The 24,392-nt window shown below is 39.8% G+C and overlaps 2 protein-coding genes and 1 pseudogene across 2 annotated transcripts; 1 reads left to right on the top strand and 2 right to left on the bottom strand.

Moving 5' to 3' along the window:
- Nucleotides 1–31: 31 nt before the first annotated feature.
- LOC135597618 (uncharacterized) lies at nt 32–5,260 on the bottom strand. The gene is made up of 7 exons (XM_065090826.1): nt 4,424–5,260; nt 4,097–4,347; nt 3,280–3,916; nt 2,848–3,199; nt 1,990–2,084; nt 857–1,051; nt 32–791 (listed from the first exon to the last, which is right to left on the bottom strand). The coding sequence occupies exons 1-7, from the start codon at nt 5,093–5,095 to the stop codon at nt 120–122; spliced, it is 2,874 nt and encodes a 957-aa protein (XP_064946898.1). The 5' UTR covers nt 5,096–5,260; the 3' UTR covers nt 32–119.
- A 473-nt stretch (nt 5,261–5,733) lies between these two features.
- LOC135597620 (probable metal-nicotianamine transporter YSL12) lies at nt 5,734–8,452 on the top strand (annotated as a pseudogene).
- Nucleotides 8,453–8,921: 469 nt separating this feature from the next.
- On the bottom strand, nt 8,922–17,576 carry LOC135597617 (vacuolar-sorting protein BRO1-like). Its single transcript, XM_065090825.1, has 8 exons — nt 16,768–17,576; nt 15,139–16,089; nt 14,657–14,746; nt 13,738–13,806; nt 12,639–12,779; nt 10,479–10,527; nt 9,689–9,792; nt 8,922–9,574 (listed from the first exon to the last, which is right to left on the bottom strand). Exons 1-8 carry the CDS (start codon nt 17,437–17,439, stop codon nt 9,122–9,124), a joined length of 2,529 nt encoding a protein of 842 aa, XP_064946897.1. The 5' UTR covers nt 17,440–17,576; the 3' UTR covers nt 8,922–9,121.
- Nucleotides 17,577–24,392: the final 6,816 nt, after the last annotated feature.

Below are 24,392 nucleotides of genomic sequence, written 5' to 3'. Positions count from 1 at the left end.
AGTCGACATCTCTTCCTCTCCTCACGCAAGCTGGTTTAAAACGATTATTAAGGAAACCATGCAATATCCGAGTGCTTTAAGGGTCCAAAGGAAAAGGGAAGGAAAGGAAATGGCGGCCATCACTGCAAGCTTCTTACAGTCGATGCATGGCGGCCAAAGATGTTGTGCATCTTGACCTTCTCGTACTTCTTCAAAGACACACCCACCATGTTCCCGATGCTGCGCTTCTGCCCTTCGAACGTCTCCCCCACCATCTTCTTCAGCCCTTTGACGTTTAGCTTCTTCCTTGTGCTCGCATCCTCTTCGGCCTCGGAGGTCGTTGATGCTGATGCTGATGCTGATGCTGATGCTGCTGCTGCTGCGGTTTTCTCCCACAGCACAATCTCCCCCGGGGTGATCACCGGAGTGGAACCGCAGCTCTCCTGTGACTCTTCGGATTTTGGCATCTCCGCCTCCTTCCCTATGGTGGGGGTGAGGCACAATAGACCTGATGAGATGGACGGACTTGCTTGTGAAGAGGCAGTGGCCTCATGCAGCTGATCCGGCTCTGATGCTTTGAGCTCTATCGTGTCCATGAATACTTCTTCTTCTTCTTCTTCTTCTTCTTCTTCAAGCTTTGCTGCACACACAGGCGTCTCTTGGTTGAGCTCCACCACGTCCGCAAGCGTCTCTTGGTTAATCCATTTAAATGGTCCTTCTGTCACCGGAATCCAGTTGTCCTTCTCGTCCAGCATCCATGGAACGCACAAGCATTCGCAGTTTGGGAACACCAGACTTCCACGAATCGCATTCTGCAGGAGGACAAGTGAGATATGAAAGATGGACGATCACAGAGAAGTGCGATGATGGAGGATACCTCAAAGAGGTTCTTGAACATGGAAGTAAATGCTCCAATGTTGATCCTCTGCTCCCCAACAGTGGATTCGAAGCTCCAGTCCATCTCAGGCATGGATGTGAACCCAAACCACAGCTGATCGGAAGGTGAGGGTTTTATGTGCAAGCGAATTGTTCCACTGAGTGATGAAATCCTCACTGACAGTGACAGGGGAACCTTCAAACGAGAAGCCACAGTTCAATTTCACACTCTTCATCCCGGCAAAGACATGAACTTTAAATTTCTGTATAATCTTTACAGTGTTCTTCACTCTTGACATGCATCACCTCGAACAAAAACCACAAGATACAGAATAATTTGTTGCTCTCACCTCAGTCGAGAGGTGCTAAGTACCGGAATGCAACCCAAAAATCAAATGACCATGCGAAAATGATCGCAAAGAATAAAGCAATTTATGCTAAATGGTAGAGAAGATTCTTCTTAATGGATTTAAGCTAACCAAAAATTATATGGATTATAATCATCAGAGTTATATGCAGTTCAAACTTTCACTAGTTAGAGCGGGTAGATTCTCATGCTTAAATCAGTAAACAGAGAGGAGGTCAGAAGATCCAACTAGATTGGCAGACAAAGCTATATATATATATACATGTTTCAAGTTTGATGTTTTCTCAGGTAATCTGGTGACTACAGAATAACTCTCTAATTACTGTGTAATATAATTGGCACCTGTCAACAGAAATGCAACAATTGATAAGAAGGATCATATTAGATTTCCTTGTTATTAGTATTCATACTCGATAGCAGCACTGTATCGACAAAACATGGATAGTCTGGAAAAAAAGATAAATTCCGATCTTCAAACTAAGGGACTTGTTTACATTGTGAAATATTTCTGTACCAAAAGAAACAGGGCATTATGAAATGGTTGGTAACTCAGTTATTCACCAAAATTACACATTGCTATGCTAAAGGTGGATGGAAATGGAAGCAACTGTTGTTTACAATTTTTCTAAGTTAGCTATTAAGAAAGTAAACATTAACAGATACATTTAATAGAAGACAGAGGATATTCGGAAAGAAATGGCTTCAAGACGATCATCCAGAAATTTTCAATATCAAAGAAAAATGCAGCACACAAAATATACACACACCTGAGAAACCTGATCAGCAACGGAATTTTTTACGGAATTCCATGTTGACAACCATACACTTCTCCAGTTACTGCTCTGCGGCTGCTCAGGTTCATCTGAATTAAGTATGCAGAAACATAGTAAAATGGAAAAAAAGGATGGATATTATGTCTGTATAACTACATATCTACTTGTCTCACTGTTAGGCAATAGAACCATCCACATCATGTAAACACCAGTAAGTGCATTCACATGTCTTTGCAAAGAAGAAATGGGTTGTGTTTCAAAATGAATATTATGTGGAAAAAAAGTCAAAAATAATCAATAAGCATTTTTTAAGATTGGAGACTTATGGCCTAGAAAAATTACATCTGGTTTTGAAAGTGATCCATAAAAGAGACAGAGAAAGGAAGACCGAAGCTTTGTAAGTCTTTCTACATGCTAAGGTCTACTAGCAATTGGTTGAGGAGATGACAGTCGGCAATCCATCTAAATGAAAGAGAAGAAAATACATACAATTATCCAATACATTGTGCGGAAAGAAAAAGAACATCAACCTTCAAAGTCTTAAGCAAAATGATACTACGCTTAGAATGGTGGAAAGCACACAATGTCGACATGTGATCATCTTGTCAAACTTCAGCTCCAATGGTGTTCATGTTACTAGTGCATGTCAAAAGCAATTAGAAAATGCTGAGTTACCTCATGGTGATCAGACAGAACAAAGAACTAAGAATGTCATGCATTGAATCTCACCAATTTTGAAGTCCAATGGTGTTCATGTTACTAGTGCATGTCAAAAGCAATTAGAAAATGCTGAGTTACCTCATGGTGATCAGACAGAACAAAGAACTAAGCATGTCATGCATTGAATCTCACCAATTTTCTTTTCCTTTTCTTCCCTTTCTTCTCCATCACCTGAACTATCCAGGACAGACACTTGCTCTACATTATTTTGAAGTCCTTCAGAATGAAGTAAAGCCATCTCTGAGCCAGACTCCAGCTCCAGATTTGAGTCCATGCTGCTTCCTCTGCATCCTAACTGACCAACTTCAAATGCAAATGTTATACCACCAGAGTATTCAGTATCAATCTCAGCTGTCAAGACCTCGTTCATGTCCTTGCTCACAACTTTTACATTATGGATGTAAGGTGGAAGATCTCCGATGTCTAGGCCAGAACATTCCACTCTACCCAAAAAGCTTGGGAACCTCATGTTTGATAATGTCCTCTGATCAAACAAGAAAAGAGATGAGTATAAGCATTGTAACGATGAAAGGTGAGCAAAGGGACGATCATATCAGTTTTAACCTGAAACTGAGTCTTTATGCAGTTGTTAACCACTGCACTTCTTTTGACATCAAAAAACAATCTTGAAAGGACTAAGTTCCAGAAGAAGGCAGTATCATCACGGTTAATCTTATCATCAGAGGCTGCATTATGAAGACCAGAATAAAGAGGAGGCAGTGAACCAGATCGAACCAGGTCCGATGAACAACTAGAAGATTTCTCTGGGGATGAAGCGTTTAGAAACTCGTTCATCAGAATGACCCCATTCCTGGCGATCACCCTGTCATCTACCTTCTTCTTTCCGAGAGAGGGTGTAATGATACCATTGTTCTTCGACACCCCTTTCGAAAACCTGTTCAGTAAGTGTCGGATTCGTGTGGTTTTCTGAAACTTGGTCGTCTTGATCAAAGGATCACAATGTGGCTTCAATGGCTTCTGGGGTGAAAGGTGTTCTGGCACGGATGCAACATATCGCTGGAAATCTTCACGTAATTTTGCGTAAGTCTTGAGTTTCTGCTTGTCAGGGCAGGAGGCAAAACGAAGTGCTTTACACCATGATTCCTTCTCCCAGGAAGTATCAAGATATACGTAACATGTTCTGCTTCCCTGGTAGATGTCTGCGTTCATGCTCTCCAGTTTGATTGGATATCTGTTAGCCCTGAAACAAACAAAAGAAAAGAAGAAAAAAAATCTCTTTTTGTTCTAATCCAATATCCACAATAATTCAGCGAGCAGTGAAAGAGACTGTTCATGTTCCACATCTCAGGAATGAATTCGAGAGGCCATGTAAGAAACCAGGAAGCAATGAAGGAAATGCATGGAACAGGATGTGACTCACCACTTGCGCGTCTCTCGGTCTGAAGCAGAGACCGCGAAGACAGCACAATCCAAGAGCTCGATGGTGGCCGTGCGAGAATCGTCGGGATCAGTCAGGATCAGCTTGTGGTTCTTAATCTTTGCGTGCTTGAGGACGGGATAGACCTCCACGATCTCAACGACATCCGCCTCCTCCTTGGTCCCATTTGCTTGCGATCCACCATCACCGCCAACCTCTGCAGCTTTTGCCGCTTCCAACACCCAAACTATTCCCTGAGTCATCAACGAGAGATGTCACAGAATGATGCTCGTACGGAAACAACTTTGACGCGAATGACATCAAGCTGACCTGCTTGTTGCATTCGGCAGGGAGCGAGCGCTCGTCGTCGGAATCATGACAGCAGTTGTAGCGCCTTGGCGACGCAGGAGCTCGTCCTCGGCGGCCCGAGATCCAGTAGTATAAGAGAAGAGAGAAGAGGAGCTCTACAGCGAGGAGAGCAATGGCGCCTATGAAGACGCCAAAAACGAGGGCATGAGACATGGCGTGACGGCAGAAGCAAACCGTAGAACGGGAAGGCAGGCAGGAAGAAGAAGAAGAAAGCAAGGAGGAGGAGCACGTTGATTTGTTGGTGCAGTCTGACTGGCATCCACTCGTTCTTATTGTGATCGACGACGAAGATTGAACTTTGGATCGATATGAATCTGAACCAAAGAAAGAGAGAGAGAGAGAGAGAGAGAGAGAGAGAGAGAGAGGATGAACTGCTCCAAATCTTGCTTCCAATCTTCTGCAACTGCTTTCCCCGCAAATTCCCCCGCTGCAAGTGTTCCCAAAACCGGAGCGGTCGGGCCGAGGACTGAACCGGCCGACTCGAGAGCCGGTCGTGAACGCTCGATCTTGACCAGCCGCTGTCAGTCGGGACGGCCGATAAAGACGCCCGAGATCGGGAAGGTATCGTTTCAGTTGGTGAGGCAGAGAAGCCGTTTGATCAAATGCCTCACAGATGGGCTGATTCAGATGCATGGGTTGACTTCGCCAGTTCCGTGACCAGTGCGCCGGTCTCCCTATGTCCAAAGTGTGGACGGCTCTGGTCGCAATCGAACTAATTGAGTTGAATTATACCTCTCAGTGATTTGAGCTCCTCGGATTTTGCAATCTAACGAAATGGTGGCCTTCCCTCGAGTCAACCATAGAGCAGTAGTTCCATATGTAGAATTTTCAGCAGTCAGAAGAAGACAACATATCATCTCTTAGCGTTGCTGAAGTCCGAGTTCGAATCTGTTGTCTTCTTCACCCGCCTCCTTCGTCAGAGCTTGCAGAAGCTGTCGCTTCAAAACAGCCGGACTTTTATGCAAGCCATCGACCTCATCATTTGATTAATGCTTGCACCCTCTCATCAATTCAACATATCCACTCCCGTTCATATTGGCAGTCTTCTAAACCCTCTCAGGTTCAGGTTCAGGTTCAGATTGCAGCCTTGGAAGGTAACCTTGAAAGGGGGAGCTTTGTGGTCATTCCTGTGTGGCTTTTGAGCACTCAGAGGTGAACGTGTTCCGCAGGGGATTCGTCCTTGCTAACGTGGAAGACGACACTCGCACAGCACAACGCAGCACGAGACACTCCTTCCTCCTCCGTCAAGGGAAACCGCAGCGAAATAGCTGATGATGGAAAACCACGAGGAGGAAGGAGAGGGAGGACAGGGGGTAGCGGTGGAGAGGGCGTTCGAGGGGCAACGGGTGCCGCCGTTGCAGGAGCAGCTGACGGCGCGAGCACTGGTGGTGAGCTTCGTACTGTCGGTGATGCTCAGCGTGGTCGCGATGAGGCTGAACCTGACCGCCGGCATCGTCCCCTCCCTCAACGCCACCGCCGGCCTTCTAGGCTTCTTCTTCGTCAAGCTCTGGACCAAGGGCCTGGAGCACGCCGGCCTCCTCCGCACCCCCTTCACCCGCCAGGAGAACACCATCATCCAGACATCCGTCGTCGCCGCCTACGGCCTCGCCTTCAGCGGTCAGCTCCCCTTCAACCGCATGGTTCTTACAGTTTATCTTCATCCCTGACCGGGCTATATATATTCCCTTGTGAACAGGCGGCTTCGGAAAGGGCCTCTTTGGAATGAGTTCAAGGATCGCCAATCAAGCGACAGAAGCAAATGATTCACAGAACACAAAGGACCCAGATTTAGGATGGATGATCGGGTTCATGTTTGCCATCAGCTTTCTTGGGCTCTTTTCTCTCGTTCCCCTCAGAAAGGTGAGTCCAAATCTAACGATGAACCTGTCAAGCTTACGATGCTTGTTTGGAGTGCTTACTTTAAGCTTGCTTTAGATAATGATTATTGACTACAAGCTGATCTATCCAAGTGGCACTGCAACTGCGTACCTCATCAATAGCTTCCATACTCCTCAGGGTGAAAAGCTGGCCGGGTAAAGAGATCTCAAGAACCCTTCTATGTAGCTTCTCTTCTAACGTTTCTATGGACCTCTGATCCTTCTCAGGGAACAAGTAGGGACATTGTGCAAGTCCTTTGGCTGTAGCTTCCTATGGGGATTCTTTCAGTGGCTTTATACGGCTGGGAAAGACTGCGGATTCAGAGCATTCCCTACGTTCGGTCTCAAAGCTTATGGGAACAAGTAACATGGATTAGCCTGAACTCTGCGCTTTGTCATTTTCGAAGATTAAGAGGATGACCGTTTTGTCTTGGCGAATTCTCTCAGGTTTTACTTCGATTTTTCTGCAACCTATGTTGGAGTTGGAATGATCTGTCCATATATTGTGAACCTATCTCTGTTCCTGGGAGCCATCCTTTCATGGGGAATCATGTGGCCTCTTATAAGCAATCAAAAGGGCCACTGGTATCCAGCAGATGCTCCACCAGACAGCCTCCATGGGTTGCAGGGTTACAGGGTAAACTCTCTCTCATTCCTGCTGCTTCAAGAAGAGAGGCTTTAGTATCACGGGTCTTCTCTGTGCAGGTCTTCACAGCCGTTGCCTTAATTCTCGGTGATGGCCTCTACAACCTTCTCAAGATCCTACGTCAAACCACATCCTCCTTCATTTCTGCTGTGCTGAGCGGCCCCGAGAGCGACCTTCCCATCTCGGATGACGAACGTGCGCTAACAAATCTTGCCATCTCATTTGATGATGAAAAGCGAACCGCGGTGTTCGTCAAGGATCACATACCTCTGTGGGTAGCATATGGATGCTACGGTGTGATCGCCACCCTCTCCATTGCTACGATTCCTCGCATCTTTCCTCCGCTCGAGTGGTACCATGTCTTGGTCGCCCATGTCTTAGCCCCAGTACTAGCTTTCTGCAACGCCTATGGCTGCGGCCTTACAGATTGGAATACGGCCTCCACCTATGGGAAGCTTGCCATCTTCATCTTTGGAGCTTGGGCAGGCGCCTCCCATGGTGGTGTGCTCGCGGGCCTTGCTGCCAGTGGCGTCGTGATGAGCATTGCAGCCACTGCTTCAGTTCTCATGCAGAGCTTCCGGACCGGATACTTGACACTAACGTCTCCCAGATCGATGCTCGTGAGCCAAGTTATCGGCACTGCCATGGGTTGTGTGATTGCTCCCTGTGTCTTCTGGCTTTTCTACAAGGCGTTCGATGACATCGGCATCCCTGGCAGTCAATACCCAGCACCTTATGCTCTCATGTACCGGAACATGGCAATCGTCGGAGTGGATGGCTTCTCCTCCCTTCCAAAACACTGCCTCGCTCTTTGCTACTTTTTCTTCGCACTTGGGATCGCCATCAACTTGGCAAAAGATGCGTCTCCCGGCGAGGTGGCGAGGTTCATACCAATCCCGGTGGCGATGGCTATACCTTTCTACATCGGAGGATCCTTCGCCATCGACATGTGCATCGGAAGCGTGATACTGTATGTATGGACAAAGATGAACAAGGCCAAGGCAGGTGCATTTGGTCCTGCAGTGGCCTCCGGTTTGATCTGCGGCGATGGAATGTGGAGTCTACCTCAGGGAGTGCTTGCACTGGCTCAGGTGAGTCCTCCAATGTGCATGAAGTTTGGCCCTGGAGAATGAATGATAAGGTAGATGCTTACATGATGGATGGCAAGTGTGAGACAACAGAACAAACATTCTCTTTGCTACCCATCCATACCAAAGAATTGAACATCATCACAAGTATGGATAGTGAACCTCACAAGTATTGGAATGTTAAGTGTTGTTACTATGGAAGCAGTGTCGTTGCACAAATGCAGCATGACTGACCCTTCACAGCATGCGAAGGTAGAGCAGCAGAATTATCAGTCTTTAAAGAGAAATTTCACATCCATCTGCAGAAGTATTATTGGTGGACTTACAAGATAACATTTACCACTTTTATTGATGAATTAAGGGTTAAGGTTCATTTTTATCCTTGTAATTTTGGTCATTGATGAGAGCGCTCTTTCTCGTTTGAGAGCAGCCTCGATGCACTTGTTGCTACCGCTCTTACATCGACGACTTACAAAATATCCATCTCCTCTTCTCCCTCTTGTGCTACGAGATCACCGAAGAGAATAAAAAGATAATATCTTTTATTATTTTTTAAATTTAAATTATATGCATCATTATATTAATAATTTATTATGAATCAACAATTCACGTAAATAAATTATAACATCTATTAACTCAGACTTGACGAAAAGAATTTATATGTAATATTTTTTAAAATATAAAAATTATTTTAGACATAAATAAAAACTATAAAATCTTAAGAGGTCCAACTAAAACAATGTAATAATAAACTTTAACCTAACAATTAACTTTTTTTTGCTATCTGTCAGTATATAACCTTGATATCAGACTTGTCCAACTAGAACAATGTAATAATAGAATACAACTGATGCAATCCCCAAAGAAATGTTTCAATAACTATAGCAAGACTTAAACATGCCGATAGTATATATATAAGGATAATATAAACAATTATGTTTTTCAAGGTAATGATCTTATGTGGATAAATACAGTATACCTCTCTTTATAAGTAATCGCAACACATTGGGAGAAAGCAAAGTTGGATAACCTGGATCAGCGCATCACGTCATTGAGGCCTATGGTAGCCTCCCTGATGAGATGGAGGATAAGGCGATGGGATGGTATATGGCGGTTGAGGATGTGAACCTGGTTGCTGTTGAGGTGCATTGTAGTAAGGTCCACGGTATCCTGGATACTGGCTGGTTGGTGCTTGGAAAGGGACCTGCGGCGGTGTTGCATATGCAGGGTAAGGATGAGAATATCCAGGTCTCGGGTGCTCTCCTGGAAGGTGATGGTAAGTTGGTTGTGGATATGGTTGAGCACTCTGAGGATCAGGTTGCTGAGAAGCATTTCGCTGCAGGTTGGACTGCCCAACAGAAGGATGATTATAACCCGCCCTTCCATCGGGAAAGTTGAGACCAGCAATCTGCCTCTGGACATCCTCAATCATTTCACGGCACTGAATGTTTCTGGTCATTGCAAAGTCGCTACATTGCTGCTTTACATTTGTTATTGCATCCTGTTCAAAGAATACAGTGGAGGATTACTTCAGTCATTTTAATGCAACAAATGCAAGAAATATAGCCACATAATACAAAACTTCAATCCGATCCAACAAAAGCAACACTTGTACCTGAAGAATGACATAAAACTTCAATCCCTCATTGATGTTATCCTTGATTTCTCGATATTTTGCTATTGCGGCAGAGATCTGCTTGTAACTCTTCTCACGAGCAACTGCCAAGAATATTTTAACCCAATGTAAGAAAGGTTATTATAAACAGATTTTTATGTCTTCGAAATTCTGAGAGCAGAAAATAAACAAACCTAACAAAGTATCAAATGTGCATATCTTTCTAACATTAAGCTTAAACTCCAAGAAAAGAATTTGGCCAGAAACAAAATATAAAAAGGTCGAGCGGATAAATATCTTATCACAGGTTTTGTCAGAATGTAATCTGACCACTAAAACTTATAATAACAACTTGAATGCCAAACAAAACACATGATATCCATGATTGCCTTGGTTCAACAGAAATATAACCCACAAAATTCAAATGCTATAGTGTTGTTTGACAATGTAGGTAGATTCATGTTTTAAGGGGAGAAAAAGGACAGGCTCCCACAAATCTTGCTTTTATGGAGGATCAAACTTATACAGCCTTGCCTTAGTATGTGGAGAGGCTATTTCTATATTTTCATAATTTGAACCCATAATTTCCAACCAATGAACTAAGATAAAGCCATGTAGTGCATACGAGTCATTGAATAAATTAAAGTGATGTGAAAAGATAATAAATTTTGACGACAAATTACACAGAAGTTCCATAGCATGTCAAGAGTTTAGCTGAGAATAAAGGATCCACTAGCAAAGAAGTTGAGGAATTCAAGCAATCCAATAAAAGAAAACAAAGAACGGATACCTTTGTAGTCTTCCAGATTGAACACAGAAGAAAAGTCATCATTTTGTGCCTGTGGAAAGAAGAGAAAAGAAAACAATTACCCTTAGTTATATACATAATTTGCACAAAAGTGAGAATAATTATTAAAAAAATCTAAATTTTTACAACAATAACAACACCAAAGCTATAAGTCTCAACTATTTGAGGTTTCTTAAATCGCCATTAACATATGTAAAAAATCATATGTTTAGCTAAGTTCAGAATATTTAAATATTTATTTATAATTTCTTTTCAAGTCTTTTTGGGTCTTCGTTTATCTCTTCTTGTGTCACTAACATTAATCACTTTATTTCTTCTGACTACCACATCTGGATGATAAGCCTTTTCACATGTTGTTGCAGGTATCAATAATATAGTTTTCTTGGCTTTTTAAAATAAACCAAATTTTTAAGGGGAAAAAAGCATGCTGTTGTAGGCATGAATAATATAATTTTCCCTTTTCCACTTAAAATTTAGCTTTTATAAAAAACCAAATTTTTAAGTGGAAATATATTATTCATGCCTGCAACAGCTTGTGAAACATTAGCATTCAGTCATGTCATCATGCATACTTGTGATAGAAGTTCACTTGCAACACAAGTATTCAAACACGGAGGGGAAAAGATACTGTTGTTCTCTCCTTTTTATTACTGCATGACACTGTAAAATTACGTAAATACGCAAACAATATTGCAGCAAAACAGCAGAAAATGCAAATTCCCTGTCATTTCGTGTCAATATAATAGGAATTGTTATATCATCATAACAGCCAAGTGGACACTCAGAGGAGCAGGTACTTTGCTTTCAAGCCGCAATCATAGTATTTATTATACAATTTTGGTTTAAAAAAACAGAATAATCAATTGATCCTTGGGTTATAGCATCACATCTAAGCTAGATAAAAAGAACATTTAAAAGCTTTGCAATTTTGCCACAGAAATAAAATCCTAAGAGTAACACATTGCTCACATCATTCTCAGCTCATGGATCATATCAGGATTTACTGGAACCTCCCTAATTTTTCTCAGACTTCCTCTTATTTTCTGTTTTCAATGTTCTTACGGATGAAAACTCTTCAATTTGACTTTTACAAACTTTAGGTTGGTAAATCACATGGCATAAGTGGTGATCCATGTTTATTTAAAATTCTTCATAATCAGAAGTTAATCTGGCCTTTTCATTAGATTATTTAGTTGCATGATATCTGAAAGATGGCCCAGTGCACAAGATTCTTGTCAATGTAGGGTCTAAGAAGAGTCAACACATAGTCTTTACCCTCACAAGCAGAGATGCTATATCCATGTTTAGAATCATGGTCATCTAAGTTACTGAGAAGCAATCTTACTATGACACCAAGGCTCACCCTCAATTGTACTGTATCTCAATTTGCGAGAAAATCTGATCAACCCAGCCACCTTGGTTAAGTCCTTATAAACTTGGATAAGTTGGTCTAATTTTATGTTGTTTCCTTCTCATGTCAAATATTGGAAAAAAGCATTTGCACTAGTTAACTTTATCAGCACCCCTCCCAGATGGGTTTGCAGTTAGCACCGATGTGAAATAGATATTATATAAATGTTCTAAGCATGATTCGTTTTATCGGTTTGCCGATTGGCCATCGATATAGTATGAACCGAGTATACCAATGTACTAACACATGGTACGATGGGACATACCAACAGATTGGTACGTACCACCCGTACTAGCCCCCTGTCGGACTGGTATGTACCACCTACACCAAGTGATATGCTGCGGCACAGTGAACCTTGGTTCTAAGGAGCATGAGTGAATCTAGCTAAATTCTCAATAGTCAAATCTAATAAATAAAATGGTTATAGATCGGTGGCAAGTACCGGTTGGTCAAAATGTCTTTTGCACTCAACCAGGCTGCACCTGCTTCATGGTATCAACTGAAGGCATATAATAAATGCACAAATCTGAACATCAATCTACCTTTATCTACAGTGCTAAGATAAACTAAAAAAAGGATTGTTTGAATAAGAAAAATAAAGTCAATGAATGACAATTGATATGGCTCTGTCATATCAAAAAACCACACAGCAAGGCCGTGAAGAACTAAAGAGCCCCTTAGTTCATGGTCATTCGAAAATAATCAACCCTCCTGATTCCAGAACATTGTACCTGAATCTGAAGCAGCAACTGCTCCTGTGCCTCAATATTTTGGGCAATTTCTTCACATATCTGATCATACTTAGATATCTCCTTCTTAAAGAGATCTTCTTGCGATCCAGTGCTTGCCATCAACTTTGGTAGTATATCATCCTGCAACGAAAGATATATAAGATTAGTTAGATGAGAAATTCCTACTGAACTTGTCATTACCTGTCAATAAAGGAAGTAGTGGTAGACATCGGAGAGAATTCTCCACATGTACAATTCATCAGAGTATCATTGGCACCTTAGCCTAAATGTTATCTCCTGCTTTGTTTGGCATCAACTTTAATAGGACAAATATGTGCAGTCCCATTATGACTTTATAGAGTATGTGTACAGTAACACAATGATAATAAGACATAACCATGTTTATATGAACTGACATTTAGTTTCATTCTCAAGGAAAAATGTTGGTCGGTTCTGCTCCCATGACCTTGAAGTTGTTATCAAGGCAATATCTTAGTTGATTCTACTAACAATGATTTTCCAAAATCAGGACAACAACAAAACAAACATGGAACAACTAGTCAAAAGAACATGAAAGTCTAATATACAGTTCCAAGCAGAATAAGGTCTCAAGTCAAATTGATACAATTCGAATCTGATTATCTTTATGAGGAACAAACCTCTAATTAGAGCCCTAATTCACAAGCATGAAAAGAAATGGAAGGAACTGCACCATGTTGAAAATTAAGCGGGCACCCCAGAAAAACTAAAAACAACTATTGCCATAAAATTATTATTAACTAATCAAAAAGCACATTATTGTGAAGCAGTCTGTGCAGAATAATGACCTCCACCTTTTTCCTTGTTGCCTTACTTCCATGATTAGGTGAAACCTTGTTTAACTCCTCAGAAAAAAGAAAATACAGTGGTCCTCCATGCACCAGATGATACATGCTGTGACACAGTTTTAAATAGTAATTATATGACAATAACCTAACTAAATTAAAACCTCCATGAGGTGATTCTGAAAAAATGATGATCCATGGATCCAGCCTATGTTTGCCCATAAAATGAGCATTTTGCAAATATGTTGTGGATGAAAGATATAAATATTTCTCACCTTTCTCTTCATCTCTTTTAATATGTCTTCAAGACCTGCCCTCTGTGCACCTAGATTCTCCAATTGCCTCTGGTAGGATAAGGTTTTAAGTAACTTGTTAGACAAAGAATGGATACCAATCAAGAAAAGAAAACCATTAAGGAAATCTTCAGAATCATACACAATACTACTTTTTCTCATAGGCCTCATATTGGATGTCAAAAAGAATATCTCAAATACCAATTCAGCCAGAAATAAATCCAAGGCAAAAAATCAGCAAGAGTATATACAATCTGAACAACACTAGTCAAAATTAAGGACAAATGTTCAGTGACATGGTCTTTTCCTGATTTTTTATTATGCAGCCCTTGCAGCTTGAAGTGTGTTGATTTAATAATGTATTCCCTAGTATTCAATGATTTAATTAAAACAATAAAGATGAAAAATGAAATGCCAATTTACTTTTTATCATATTAGAGCTAGTTAGTGTAATTCACATGTTGCAGATAAACTGCATGCAGGTGAAATTACTTTTAGTGAATACTCATCAAGAAATGACACTAAAAATATGTATATTACTCATATTTGTGTCCTTTCAATATCTGAAAAGCTATTCAATTATATACAAATTGACAGTGATACAAACAGATAAGCATCAGAATGCAATCAGAAAAAAAAAATTTGAATCTCCCCTATAATTTCACATTGCGACCTATCAACCTAAATCTATAATTCACTTTAAATAGATGCAGGTGGTTAAAAACCTTCAGAAAGCTACCCCTGAGAAAAACAAATCAAAATAACAAAAGAACGGATACAAGATAAATGGGGCTCAGACATTAAGAAAATAGGAACAACCAACTCCTGAAAATTCAAGTACACAACTTATGGTTCCGCAATGACTGGAAAGAACATAAAGGAGGTTTAGTGATTAAAGTACCAAGCTCTGTTTAAGTGCTCCCACTATGGCATCTTCATTTCCATCCAAAGACATAATAGGCCTTGAAAGACTTGGAAGTGCTGATTCGATCTGTGACATATGTTTTTAAGTTAGACCAAAGAGGCTGGAAGCACAAAAACAATTACACACAATGAAGAAAAAAATTAAAGAAAGCTTGTAAACACCAGAAGCCTTAACGTATTATTGTCTTGTACAGTCTTAGTGAAATAATTAAAACTGGACCCAACATCAAAAAGAAAGAAAAGGAAAGGTTCATTTTTGTCAAGCTGTTATGATGAAATTGCATCCGGAGCAACCAATGTTTAACTTTTAAGTAATGGCAATCACAATAAAAACAGTAGAAGGTCATCATTTTGGTTCTGTCTGTTGAAAAGATCTTGCCCATGCCTATAATTCATTGATTTAAAAGTAAACAAGTTTTGAACAAAAAATGATACACATTTTTAGAATGACAAACCTACCGGCCTGTGATCAAGCATTGCCATCAGGTTGAAATTGTCTCTCATAGCCCGTTCTATCCTTGCATCACTATCAGCAGCTTGTTTAAGATTTGCAGCAAACTTATTCAATCTATCCTGCAGGTTCTTTGTCAGCACGCTCGACTGAGTTCTGGTCCACCTTGTCCCAAATTGAGTTCGGAATTGTGCATCCTCATCTGCTTCCTTCTTTAGTAACTCTTCGGTCTGGACCAAGAGCTCCTGATTGACTCTCCTTAAGTCTTTGAGTTGCTGAAGCTCAGGTTCCAGCCCAGAAGGGCCACCACTTATCTGGACCACTTCAACATCCTCCTTGAGATCCAAGGGCAAACTAAAGTTACCTTCCAATGCTAAGATAGAATCAGGTAGGTCCATCTCTTTGAGCTTAACTCTTGTTATCTCACTTCCTTGCTGCAACTTTTCTGCTTGTGTACGAATGATGTCGTCGACCATATCTGTATATCTGGATAGAGCCTTTGTGCTGCTGTCTGGAACAAGCCTTGAGAACAGACTCTCCTTGCTAGCATCTAGAACTTCAGCCATTGATGTAGGCTTCACAAGAGAGGCTGCAGGCAGAGCAGTCAAAGAACTTGCTGCTGGAATCCGCATGAGATAGACCCGATCATTTTCCTTCGTAGCTGTCTCCAGGTTCTGGTTCATATTAGTTTCTAGTTTGTTAACAGCATCAAGCAGAGGTTGAGCAACACCCCTGGCAGATTTCTTTGCATCGGCAAGGGCACTTATCCCAATCCTCAGCCTACAAATCTCTTCGGCAATTTCCTCCTTCTCATGAAGATCCAAGGAGTATCTATAGCAAGCCTCTGCATAAAATTGGGCTGCCTTAAGTTGCACATGAGATATCCAAGTACGTTCAAAGTGCTGGTTGAGTGGTGGAGCATTCAGAACTGCATAGGCTTCCTCATAGTAGAGGCCAACCTGCAGCGTGGAAAAGTTTCTACGAAATTAGAGTTTATTGAAATTTCTAAAAATCAATGGTATCACAGACAAGACCAGAATTATTTTAGGGTAATAAATAAAACAATATTTTTAACACAGAAGGATAGATATAAATCTTGCTGAAAAAGAGCCACAAGTAATAATGAACACGGCCACAGAATCCAACCTTTGAGTGCCACTAAGAAAAGCCCAAATAACTTAACTCCCATGGTACATTCTTGATTTGCCTACAATGGCGTCTGGTGACCTTAATTTACAAAAAATATCATCATAATTTGCACACTAGCTTATAATATTCAAAATTCAGTTTTAAAAAACCAACTTCTACAAACATCACATTAACCATCTTTGAACATCTTCATGAAAATCAAGAACTCGACAATATCATCCTATTTCAGTAAATTTAATCTCTATAAAGCTTTACCTACATGAATTAGAGTGAAACGCAATTAAGAAAAGCAAACAACGAGTCATAGTGTGTTTCCAATATTAGATTAAATTCCAAATTCAGCATAAAGAATTTCCTACAAGGTGAGTCTTGAAGTTTAGGAAAAAAGCTACACCTACAGGATCAACTAAAGAAGGCATCATCAAAGAAGAATCCAAAGTATATGAACTCGAGATCAAAGCACAGGGAAACCCAAAGGTTTCAATCACCTGGCGGGCGACCTTGGAGCAGAGAGCAGGGGGCTTCGCATCCCCGATGACCTTCTCGAAGAAGCACTCTTGGGCCTGCGCCAGCATGAGCTTCTCCAGCATCCCGGCACACTCGACAGAGAGATCGACGGTGGCTCCGCCGGCAGTAGTAGCCCTGCCAGCAGCATTATCCCGGAGGTAGGCAAACGCCCCGGCAGCGGTCTGGAAGGCGTTGCAGGCCTGCTTGAGGCCTGCGGCGTCGGCGCGGTCGGCGGAGAGGGCGATCTGGCTGTGTACGGCTCCAAGGTTGAAGAGGACAGCGGCCTTCTCGAGGTGGATGGACGTTTGGGCGGCCTTCTTGGCGGGCTTGAAGGCGTCGAACCAGGTGAAGGTGAGGGTATGGACGTGGCCACGATCGGGGGAGATAGGGAAACGGGGCTCGATGACGGCGAGGGCGCGGTAGTAGGACAGGAGATTGTCACGGCGGAGGCTGGGAGATGCTGCGGCGTTGGGGGGCTTCTCGAGATCGAGGCGGAGCTGGCGCACCGCGTCGAGGTCATCCTCCACCGCTTGCGCCTCCTGCTCGCCGTAGGTGACGGCGATGTACTGGCGGAGCGGCCTGTATAGGTCGACGGCGACCGTCTTCTTCTCCTGCACCGCCAGCATCACGTTCACCCCCGTCGCGTACGACATCGTTGCGCTCGCCTCTCTCTCTCTCTCTCTCTCTCACCGATCGCGTCGTACTTGGAGTTTACTTCGCGACGAAGAAGAAGAAGACGACGCAGAATGGAGGATGAGATCGAGGATTTGGGGGTTCGAGGTTGACATTAACGCGGACAGATGTGATCCGTACTTACTCACTTATTTTTACATTTCCTAAAATAAATTAATAAATGATATAAATTAAAATAAATATATACTGTATGATAATTAACTCATTTATTACTTAAATTCTAAGTAACCATAGTTTACGTATCTAACGACTATAAATCCATTCAATTTGTTTTACACGTCCGATATGAGTCTGTTTCTTTTCTAACCAAAATGCCTAATATAAATTAAGCTGTTAGCATAATTTAGAATATTTGTTCTTTTAATGAGTTCATGAAAAGACAATGAATGAACTCTAAATCTAATAATTTTTTATAGAGATATTTTCATAACGTAAGTTTAAACCAACAATTTGCAGCTGTCATGTAAGAATTTTATGGTTCTTTAAACTGACGCAACATAAATCCATTCGATTTGAATCGGTCATCTGAATGAAAGGCTATAAATAGTTTTGATTTGAGGGATTTTTTATTCAATTAATTGATTCGGATGGAATTAAATTAATTTTAATTTAAAAAATTTCAATCCAATCAAGTTAATTTTAATATTTATATTTTTATAAATAATATGAATTGGTCTAAGATTCATTCCACAGCCTCACTTATTTATACGATATACTTATTTACGATATACTTATTTATACGATATACTTATTTACGATATTATTTACGATATACGATGATCTCTGTTAAGCATCCATGGCCGAATGGTTAAAGGGGCCCAATTCATAATTGGCAAATTCGTAGGTTCAATTCCTGCTTGGATGCATACCGATGGGAACGTTCAATAAGTCTATTGGATTGGCTTCTTTACATCGAACCATTTGGTCGATCGGTAATATTATCACGGACAAAGTTCTAAACATGATGTTTGATGTAGTACTTATGTATATTCGTGTGTTTCTGTTTGTTTATACTGTGCACAGCATGTAGAAGAATGGTTGAAGGCTTAACAACTTCATTTTAGTTAGGTTTTGTGGTCTTCTTAGGCTTATAAATAAAGGTCGTATCATATATGTACTTGTGATAGATATTCGATTATGAGAGATATTCAGTCTATAGTGGACCATTTTAACCCTTTGTTGTAAAAGATATTGTCTATAAAGTGTTTTTTGAAATGTTTGCTTGTGAATCCCTAGTGAGACGTTTTATCTAACCCGTTTTTTCTTTTATAGGTCCTAAAGAATCATGGGAGGCTTTGGGGAGGCTGATCTTTGCGGAGGAACACACAAAGGTGCCGCACGACTTAAGCAAAATCAGTTAAGTCCGTGATAATACGATCCTTTATCAGATTAGCACTAGAAAGAGGGCTCGAGATCTACACTTCGGGAGCACTGATAAGATAATTTAATCTCATATTGATTGAGGAGAATGGAAATCAAGATAGTGATTAAAAAAATTATCCTGATTAAGAACATAAGATAGTGTACGGATTAATATTTTAAATTAAAAATCGATTTATTTCGATCCAAATTGATTAACTGAGCTATTGATGAACTAATTTAGACCGAATTAGTTGTAGATTAGTTTGATTCTATTTTGCTTTCAAGACTTGAATACACTATTGATTAGGACTCATCTGATTAAAAATCATAATAAATTCTATATGCTAGCCATCTATAATTTTCATTAGTCTCTCTCGACCAAAACAAATGATTTGCTTTCTGGAGTAGTTTATTTGATTGGTGAACAAACACTAATATTATATGGTTGCCTGTCTATAAACACCATGGCAATTCCACTGCCCCAAGTAGCCATTAATCTCCAGTTTCTTCATCACAGATGAACAGACAGAGCAGCCCTCCTACATGAACACCTCTGATAGGACTTGTGGAAGCACACAATGGCCTCCAAAGATGGAACTTTGGAGGACAGATCGAGCTACCCATCAGTATCATCTTTCTGGTTCACCAGCACACCTTTGTCCTGGATCATTCTGATTCATCTTTTGCAGGCCTTCATCAATCATTTATTTCCAATCAACGCAACCCACATCACCCCATTCTGCCTTGGATTGTCCGAGGAGTAGACTTGTCTGTTCTCATGAAAACAATGCTCATCACATGTCCAGCTGAGAACAGAGTCTGTACTGTTAACTAAAGTTCTGTGCTATCGATGATTGGGGTTTGGAAAGGAAGTTATGCTCTGTTTGGTTTTGGACAGAATTGAAATGCTGTGGGGAAGATGCTGAGGTGCAGGAGAACAGTTTCCTAAAAACAAGGAGAACAAAGAAGATGCCTCTTGTTCAGGCATTTTCTGCTTTCATAGGAGCATTTGGACAATAATTAGGGATGGAAAGCTAAATGTTTGATCACATAAAGAAACCACAAACCTGTTGAGGTGTAAACAATCCATCTCTCTTTTTCCATGGATCTTCCAACAAAAGCATGGATGAAAAGATGGTGATAACATGGATGCAGCTTTCTTTTCTCTCAAACTGATTCCTGAGAACAGATGAACTCCTAAGCTAAAAAATATATACACATATATTCAAATATTTTTTAGAGAAATAATCCAAATGATCAAAGTTTTTTTTTTTTTTAAGAGTTTGGCTCAAGTTGTTAGATTTAGATTATGGTCTTATTTAATTAGATAAGATATATCATAGATCTTATTAGAATATGATTACAGTTATCTATAAACATAAAAAAAATTATTTATAGTCGATTATAATTTATTCTCATCTTCCTTTAGTTCATATTTCATCGCTAATAGTATATTATGGATCGGATTACGAAATATATTTTTGATCAAAGAAATATTTTTGAAATAATAGTTTAAGGTACACATATATAATCTTCGATCTAAACTTATTAGATTTTAATTCTTGACATTAAAGACTTTTCTACGTAATATAATATGATTATAGTTTTTATGCTCACGGTATCGCTTACTATTTTGAAATCAAATACCTTAGATCATAATATATTATATTTTTTTTATATTTAAATATATTTATTAGTATCATTAGCTTGCAAAAAAATTATTATCTGATTTTGATTGTATGATGCTTAGACAATCCATCTAGATAGTATCCCTATCTTGTAAAGTTGATCATATGCATTATCATTCTCGGGTTTCTACTCACCTATTTCCTAGATGAGGTGATTGAGTGGCTGCCAATATAACGATGATGAACAAGGGATTAGGGTTTTTAACCCAATAAAATAAAAGGCGCTCTTCAAACATATTAATTCTAGTCAATATCTCTTTTGATAATTTTATCCTTTACAAATTAGATATTTTAATATATATTCTGATAAAATTATAATTTTTTAAAAATAAATATTTTTGACTTATTTGACATACTTTAATCAAATTTTGATTCAAGCCCAATTTTAGCCATTTTTTTTATCAATTTATTTCTAAATTAGATTTTGATTGAGTCTAACTTTTATTAGTTTAATTGGTTTGGCTATTGTGTCTAATCTAGACTAATTAGTCTAGTCCAATTTGAATTGACCAATTTAGGTTATTTATAAAATTAAAAATATAAATTATTGTATTTCTTTCATTGTTTTCTCGTATGATATATTGGTAAAATTTTATTTACGATACTTCAATTTAATTATTGTTTTAGATATTTATATAGAATCACATATTTACAATTATAAAATAATATTTATTTTTTTATAAAAATATATGATTTATATTTTATCATGATTAGAGTCATTATACGAGTTTTCTTTTATGTTGATTAATATTCAATAATTATTATTTATTATTATTAAAAATAAGTTTGAGTATACAAATCATTGACTGACATATTAGTATGATAGCATTCGAGGGATTCAATATTACATTCCTAATATGACTGTAAAACTTAAAATATTAGACATGAATATTAATATAATTTGGATATAATATATTATAGATCTGATTAGATTCTGATCATCCGTATCAGCCAATAAAACAAAAGTCCATTCATAATAAAATTTCTTGAGAGATATCTTAACTAGAATGGCTTCCTTAATTACTTATTTTAGACTTTCCTTCTAGAAACTATATATATATATATATATATTGGATTAAAAAAAAGATTCTGAATGGCATTCAAAGATACACACATGTAATCTTCCATCTATAATTATTAGATTTTATTTTTTGACATTAAATTTTTTTTTTGGCACAACAATAACATGAGTATAGTTTTTATGCTAGCCACCCATATCCAATCCATATTTCTATCACATGATTAATTCTTAAGCACATGATTTTGCTGCAGTTATGCTGTCAGATTTCAAGATTAGTCGCTTTCTTAGGCGCGTGATTTGTCGGCCTGTGGACTTCCAGAGTTCTGAGCTGTTGAAAACAGCACTTTCAATCAGTTCTTGTAACATGAGGAGAGCAGTAGCATCTTAGAAGCAGCTCCTCCAAAACATGATCATGGCCGACAGGGGACCTCACTGTGGACAAAGTTTGCGAGTGCTTGGAGCAGAAACCGGTAACATGGCCTCAGCCTCTGTTCCTCGACTTCAGAATCCCATGTCTGATGCCGGATTGCTGTTCTACAAGATGCAATCATTGCAGAAGGCAACATCTAGCATCGAATCCTTTTCTTTTTGCTCTTTTTTTCCAACCAAGAGATGAGATTTTCTCCAGCATCGTTTCTTCACAGTAAAATGCTGGAAAGATTGTAGGAAGCAACAGCTAAAGAACTGACTTCAGAAAACAATGTTCCTGCGGGCCTTATGAATCTGGTTGCAGTCAGGTTTATGCAGATAAAACCAAATTATCAAGTAATTCCACATCTCTGTTGGAGATTTGGATGCTGAGAATGGTGGAGCTGACTCTTCTGACTAATGCTCTTAGTGCTTTTTTTGGTTTATGGGAATTATCTCTCACCGAGGACCATGTAAAAGAAGAAGTCAAGCAAGTCAAAGACATGGCCAAAGTGAGGAAGTCAAGGAAGTTGACATGCTTTCTCTAACTTGCAGGTAGGTGGCACAGGAATGATGAGTGCAGGTCAGATGCAGGAGTTGGCTGGCACCCTCAAGAACATGGATGGAGATGGTGACTCTCTGTCCTGTAAAAAATGATGCATGCAAGCTTTGCTGCAGCAAGATGTGGGCTCAAGCTTGCAGTGAAGGGACAAACAACAGAGAACAAACTCATCAATCCACATCATTTCCAACAAAGGCACCAATAGCTTCTGAAACTGGTGGAAAAATGAGGAACACTGGTCAAAATCTCTGAAGGTTAATTTTGATTGTCACTGGACATTAATATACCAACTATAGATTCTCTCTGCAACATCTGTCTCGGTTTAAACATGAGTTTCTATACAAATATCAGATCATGTGGCTCCACATGAGATCCATAATGGATCCCAGCAGAAGCTAGAAGCTGCCATTCACCAGCAGCTCAGTGGAAATGGTTCAGCCAACTCAGTAGCATTCATATCTTCCTAGGTTTCCAACTATTTTCATACATCTCTCCCTGCAAAGTTCACCTCTGACCTCTGTACTACTTTTTTCTGTACACTAAAAAAAGACAACTATGAAACCTCACCATCAACAGCTTGGCATAGATCAGGTGAGGTAGTTCTGGCCATCGACTGTCACAATGTCATGCACTGGCCCATGTTCATAGGAACAACATGTATCGATCCATTTACCAATGCTAACTCATGAACATAAACCTATTACCGGGGCATAACAAGATCAGCTTGTGAGGTTTTGAGTTCAACAAGTGCGTCTCTCTTTCCATGTTTCACTTCCTCGAACCATTTTGCATGATTACAAAAAGAAGCTCCACACTCCATGATCACCTTTTCATCATGGAATGCCTTCATCTTCCTTCTTTTCTCTTTAAATCCAGCTGGATGCTGTTCTGTCACTCCAAGAAAGAACAGTGGAGGTGGTGGTGCACGGTGGAGGGACACCTAGAAACTGTGGTCTGCAGTGGATGACCTCTGTTCTCTCCTCTGTTCCCAAGCACAAGTCTCTTTTCCCTCTTTTTTCTCATCATGCAGCTTGGGCACCACATGCAGCACCAACTTTTGGGAGGAACAAGGAAGAATGATGAGTTGCATTTGTGATTGCTTTCTATTCATCAGCAAAAGAAAGGTCCCACTGAGTATTCCTGAGTAGCATCTAATTTCACAATCGAATATATTTATATTCATTAAGATCTGAAGTAACCATGGATCAAAAACGCTTTTGCTTCTTGTCTTCTTCCCCCCACTGTGCCACACTCGATCTCACAACTAGGAACAGTAGCCTCTTTGCCTCTGCCAATGAACATAAATGCTGGTCAGTGGTAGCTGCAGTATCACACTACTAAATTAGTTGTCTTCCTCCTTGTAAGCTTTGCCCCACTCTTATCGGCTGCAAGGAAGAGATAGCTACCTAATGCAGTGAGGTCAAATTCCAACACAAATTTATAGGCTTTTTGGTGCAATTTACAACCCAAGTTTAGCTTCTTGTCATGCTTACTTGTTTGACAAGCAATGGAATGCAAGTGGCATCATTTTACTGCAGACACTCAAGAGAACAATAAAAACAGAGCATTTTCATGTATCAGTCCAACTTAACATAATAAACCAACTAAATACAACAACACTTTGTGAAATTTCAACCTATGATAATAAAAGCAATAATAATAAATCACATTGTTCATGCTCATGTTGATCATGACAAGACTAAATGATTGAAGAAGTATGATGGACATATCCCTCATGATCAGAGACCATCATCATCTAATCAACTCTGATATCACATCTCACAAATTTTGATTCTTTTTACTGTAAACCTTTTTTTGTCTCTGCCTTCACTTTTCTATTAAAGTTACTCACACCTTCCTCAACTTTACAAG

This window comes from Musa acuminata, chromosome BXJ1-11 (genome assembly GCF_036884655.1).
Source record: "Musa acuminata AAA Group cultivar baxijiao chromosome BXJ1-11, Cavendish_Baxijiao_AAA, whole genome shotgun sequence".
NCBI classification, from domain to species: domain Eukaryota; kingdom Viridiplantae; phylum Streptophyta; class Magnoliopsida; order Zingiberales; family Musaceae; genus Musa; species Musa acuminata.
This window is presented reverse-complemented; position numbering and strand designations above follow the sequence as displayed.

What these genes read in the sequence shown, in the direction of transcription:
- LOC135597618 (XM_065090826.1), bottom strand. Translation starts at nt 5,095, where the DNA reads ATGCATCTGAATCAGCCCATCTGTGAGGCATTTGATCAAACGGCTTCT. An exon ending in GCATAAAGACTCAGTTTCAG is followed by an intron (nt 3,200 to 3,279) that starts GTTAAAACTGAT and finishes TTGTTTGATCAG; the next exon opens with AGGACATTATCAAACATGAG. An exon ending in TGTTCAAGAACCTCTTTGAG is followed by an intron (nt 792 to 856) that starts GTATCCTCCATC and finishes GTCCTCCTGCAG; the next exon opens with AATGCGATTCGTGGAAGTCT.
- LOC135597617 (XM_065090825.1), bottom strand. Translation starts at nt 17,439, where the DNA reads ATGTCGTACGCGACGGGGGTGAACGTGATGCTGGCGGTGCAGGAGAAG. An exon ending in GAGCACTTAAACAGAGCTTG is followed by an intron (nt 13,807 to 14,656) that starts GTACTTTAATCA and finishes TTATCCTACCAG; the next exon opens with AGGCAATTGGAGAATCTAGG. An exon ending in CAATCTGGAAGACTACAAAG is followed by an intron (nt 9,793 to 10,478) that starts GTATCCGTTCTT and finishes TATTCTTGGCAG; the next exon opens with TTGCTCGTGAGAAGAGTTAC.